General features: G+C 39.2%; 1 protein-coding gene across 1 annotated transcript in view; it reads right to left on the bottom strand.

Annotated features, from left to right (window-relative positions):
* LOC116702047 (chloride channel protein 1) overlaps positions 1 to 3,974 on the bottom strand; it is a 51,834-nt gene that overhangs the window by 6,291 nt on the left and 41,569 nt on the right. Inside the window, exons 23-24 of the mRNA XM_032536102.1 lie at positions 2,043 to 2,125; positions 96 to 140 (exon numbers count right to left, since the gene is read on the bottom strand). Coding sequence (XP_032391993.1) covers positions 96 to 140; positions 2,043 to 2,125 — 128 coding nt within the window. The remainder of the gene's footprint in view (positions 1 to 95; positions 141 to 2,042; positions 2,126 to 3,974) is intronic.

Below are 3,974 nucleotides of genomic sequence, written 5' to 3'. Positions count from 1 at the left end.
TGTGTGTGTGTGTGTGTGTGATCACCATGCTGTAGACAATTAAGCAGACATCACCACAAAACCATGTAACCACCATCCCTCCATAATTACCATACCTCCTCTGTTGTCATCGTGTCCGACAGGGGAGGCGGACAGGGCTCCTGGAGACAAAAAAAAGGAAGAGACAGATAAGAGATGAGACGTGTTTGTGAGTGATTTTATAACAAAAAATAATTAAATAAAAGAAAGTCCCTCTGTTGCTTCAGTACCTCTGAACCCAGCTGGATGTCACCTCTAAATCGAGAAAACCTCATCTGAGTCTTACATGAGGGGAGTGAAGGGAAAGTACCTCAAAGCACTATCTCTTTCGTATTTCTCGATTAACAATCTGATTCCTCAACATTTACTTTTGGATTATGTATTTCTGTCATCTATAGCAAATAATCTATTCCAAATAAAATATAAATGTAAACAATACAAGCAAATACACGTGATTAATCTGTATTTTAAACTGTCTATAGAGATAACTACTTGTTTTACTCTTTGAGAAAAAGAAAAAAGAGATTTCATCATTTCATTTTTCTCACAGCAATTATGACAAATTAGAGTAAGTCAAGTCAAGTTTACTTATATAGCATGGTTAAAACAACCAAAGTCGACCAAAGTACTGTACATATTGAAGTGCACAGCACAATAACTAAGTCAAAGCAAATGAAGGAGTCGTAAAATAACACAAAATAATAATAAAATAGCAAGTAACATTTTTGTAATAAGGTTGCTTTCATACAGTTTTTCTCAGTTCATCACTCCCACACCACATCCTTTGTGCGTAAACTGGATGAAGGAGGTCAAATTCAGGCCAACACCTGCTGTGAATTTATCAGCAATGCATCCTATATTATTCATTATACAGCATTTATATTATGCTAATTCTGTCCTAGGACAAACAAAAATAATGTCAACTTTCTCACAGAGTGCAAAAAGTGTGACACATACACACAAATGAATAAAAGGTTTGACATTTTTACAAGGTCCCTCACTGTACAACTCAGTAAAGCAAGTATGCATTCTGTGTAACTGTATTCCCTTTGTCTTTATCACTGCAAGGACAGCAATTATACTTATGCAAGAATTAACAAGATGCTGACCCTATTGCAGCAGCCAGATAATATTCTAAAGGTCAGTGTTTGGTTACCTGCCATCTGGTAAAGTAGACAAATACCTGATTCACAGCCAGAATTCAGCCATGGTTTGGCTTGATTGCTGGTGGAAATTCCCTACTGTGTGTCTATTTGATATTCAGGGCTGTGGTGTTGTGGCTCGCTGCTGTAAAAACAATCCCCGTGCAGGAAAAGGATTGAATCCAAAAATATAATAGGGAATCAGACTGGTAATACACAAGGCACAGCAGTAGGCATAACACAAATGAAATTCTAATCTTGCAAGCTTACAAGCATATGCTTATTTCCAATGTGGTTTTCATTTCTGCCCGTGTAAACAGATGACATGTATTGCTTTCCTTGTGAGCCAGGCTAACCGCCACGCCGAATAATAACTCTACCTCCAGTGTCTGGCTTCTCCATTTCCATATGAGAAGGTTAAAAGAAAAATGCTCAACTTCAGGGAGTTTGTCTGGGGAAGCAGTTGTGTATTCATGTGTGTCTGTCAATCAGTGTGTATCTGCCTGAATAGAAAGCAGACCACATAATGAAAAATTCAACCTGCACAAAATTATGGATACATATTTATATCCCCGTCAGTGCCAGTGTGAGTGTGTGGTTTGGGGATGACTTTGCCAAAAGGATGGGTGGTTATTTGCATTTCAATGGTTCATAACACAAGGGGAAATTTCTTGGCTACAGAGTACACTCCAGACATCTCGAAATAGTTTGCTTAAGAGAGAAAAGGGCACAAAGGTTTACAATGTAGACACATACAAAGCTTTTAGTGAACACGATGACCAACAAGAGTAAAGACAGAATGTCAATGCTTCTGTTGTAAAAGTATACACACAGTTATGCTTAGGAATGGATAGACATGCAATAAAATATACATCCACACACCTGCAACTGTCCTTCTGTCTGCCTGTTTTTTGAGGTGAAGAGATTCCTGAGGGTTTTCCTCACAGACTGCAGAGGACCTTTTTCTGGCAGAGAGAGATGGGTTGAGGGGGGAGATGAAGTGGGTGAAGGTCAATAAATTATATAGATGCAGCTTTTTGAAAGTCCTTAAGCTGTTGGTAAAAATAACCTAACTGCAAATGCAGGGTTTGAGAGACTGCAGCAACCCGTGCAACTACTATATTGTTGTTGCCTGGATACCATTTCACAGAGTCCGTTTGTCTGCGTAACTGGCTACTGAAAAGTTAACTGTGCCACGAAAGATATACACACACACGCCATCTGGTTACTGTCAGTGATCATGCTGCTAAACCTTCAATCATTGCTGTTAGGGTTGCAAAGTTATTAATTACAATGGTTTGACATCTGTTGAGGGCAGACAAACAGACTTGTTCAAGTCAATTTGGTAAACAGTGAGAAATGTTGACCAATTATAAAAAATAAATAAAAATAAAAAATAAAAAAGATAGTTTTAACCGGGAGAACAGATGAGTAGCTCCAGGGTACGGCTGAATTGGTAGGAATTCTTCTCACCTATTAGCATTCCTTGTTGCTTTTCTGCTGCACACTGTCAATTAAGTGGAATTGATCAGCTCATGCAGATCAAATGTCTATCGCATCTCCTACATCTGCATGCACAAACGCGGGCATCCTTGTGCGTGTGCCAGAAGAGTTACAAGATTCAACAAAATGGTGAGCAGCTCATCAAAGCATTGCTCAATAGCACCAATAGTCAAAATTGTCTACCTTTAGCTAACTTTGCAAAGTGACTGATACAAAAAACTAAAGGATATGGCTACTGCTGTTGTTCTACAGATTCTATGAAATAACACTGTCCCTTATGATTAGATTAATTCCCATGGTTTCTCCTTTTATTCCTTATAAGCACCAACAAGATGTGTTTGTGTCCTCGGGGCGCTGATGTGCTTAACACATATGAGGACCTGGTATGCTTCATAGCCCATCTGGGCTCTGACTAAATGCGTCTTCATATCAGTTGACATGTTTTTTTGAGGAGAAGTAGGAGAGACAGAGCAAAGAATAAATCCTATCACATCACCCTAGTGAGCAAAACATGTCTGAAGGAATCAATATTAATACGACAAGCCCCATAAGGCTGTCGTTGCCCAGCCTCCCCTCCATGCCACACAACTCCACAAGTGTAACAGAGCTGTAGAAGAGAGATCACAAATTGTAATTGTCCTCCAAAGTTTGATTTTTTTTTCTACGTAAATCTAGACATTAGAGTGGCACTTAACATTAACAGAAATTTGAGTTTTGGGCTCACATGTAGATGGTATGAAGACTGGCAAACTCGACGGAGGCAGGTCTTTATCCTTTGCTAATAATAATGTGACTTTAATAGTGCGTTCCATTTACCGCAGAACTTGGAAGTCGGATTTGGGAATGACATCACACCCAAGTTGAAAGCGTTTATTTAAAATCCATTTAAAAGTTGTTTTCCTTAGCTTTAGCCAGGTTAGCCATTGGAAGCCATACCAGTTGATAACAATGCATTACACTGATTTTTGTGTGTGCTTACAAACAACATGACAAAATGTCCACATATAGAAGTTGGACAGAACTGTGTGTACGATTGATTTAGTGAGACACAAAACAGACAAAAGTACTGATAAACTGTAAGTTACTACAGCTATCACTACTGTTGATGGACGGGTCAGCCATGTTGAGCTAGGTGAACACAAAGGTTGTCCCGAGTTTCAAGCTCGGAAATCCGAGGTCAGGGAACGTGTTTCCGACTTCCGAGTACAAATGGAACGCACCAATGATACAACGGTTTGCTACTTATTCTCTTTACTTGTATTTGTTTATTGTTTGTTTAACTTTAGAGTGTCTTGTACCCCCCCCCCCCCC

Source organism: Etheostoma spectabile, chromosome 14 (genome assembly GCF_008692095.1).
Source record: "Etheostoma spectabile isolate EspeVRDwgs_2016 chromosome 14, UIUC_Espe_1.0, whole genome shotgun sequence".
In the NCBI taxonomy this organism is placed as follows: Eukaryota; Metazoa; Chordata; class Actinopteri; order Perciformes; family Percidae; genus Etheostoma; species Etheostoma spectabile.
The sequence above is the reverse complement of the archived record's forward strand: the minus strand, read 5'-3'. Positions and strand labels throughout refer to the sequence as shown.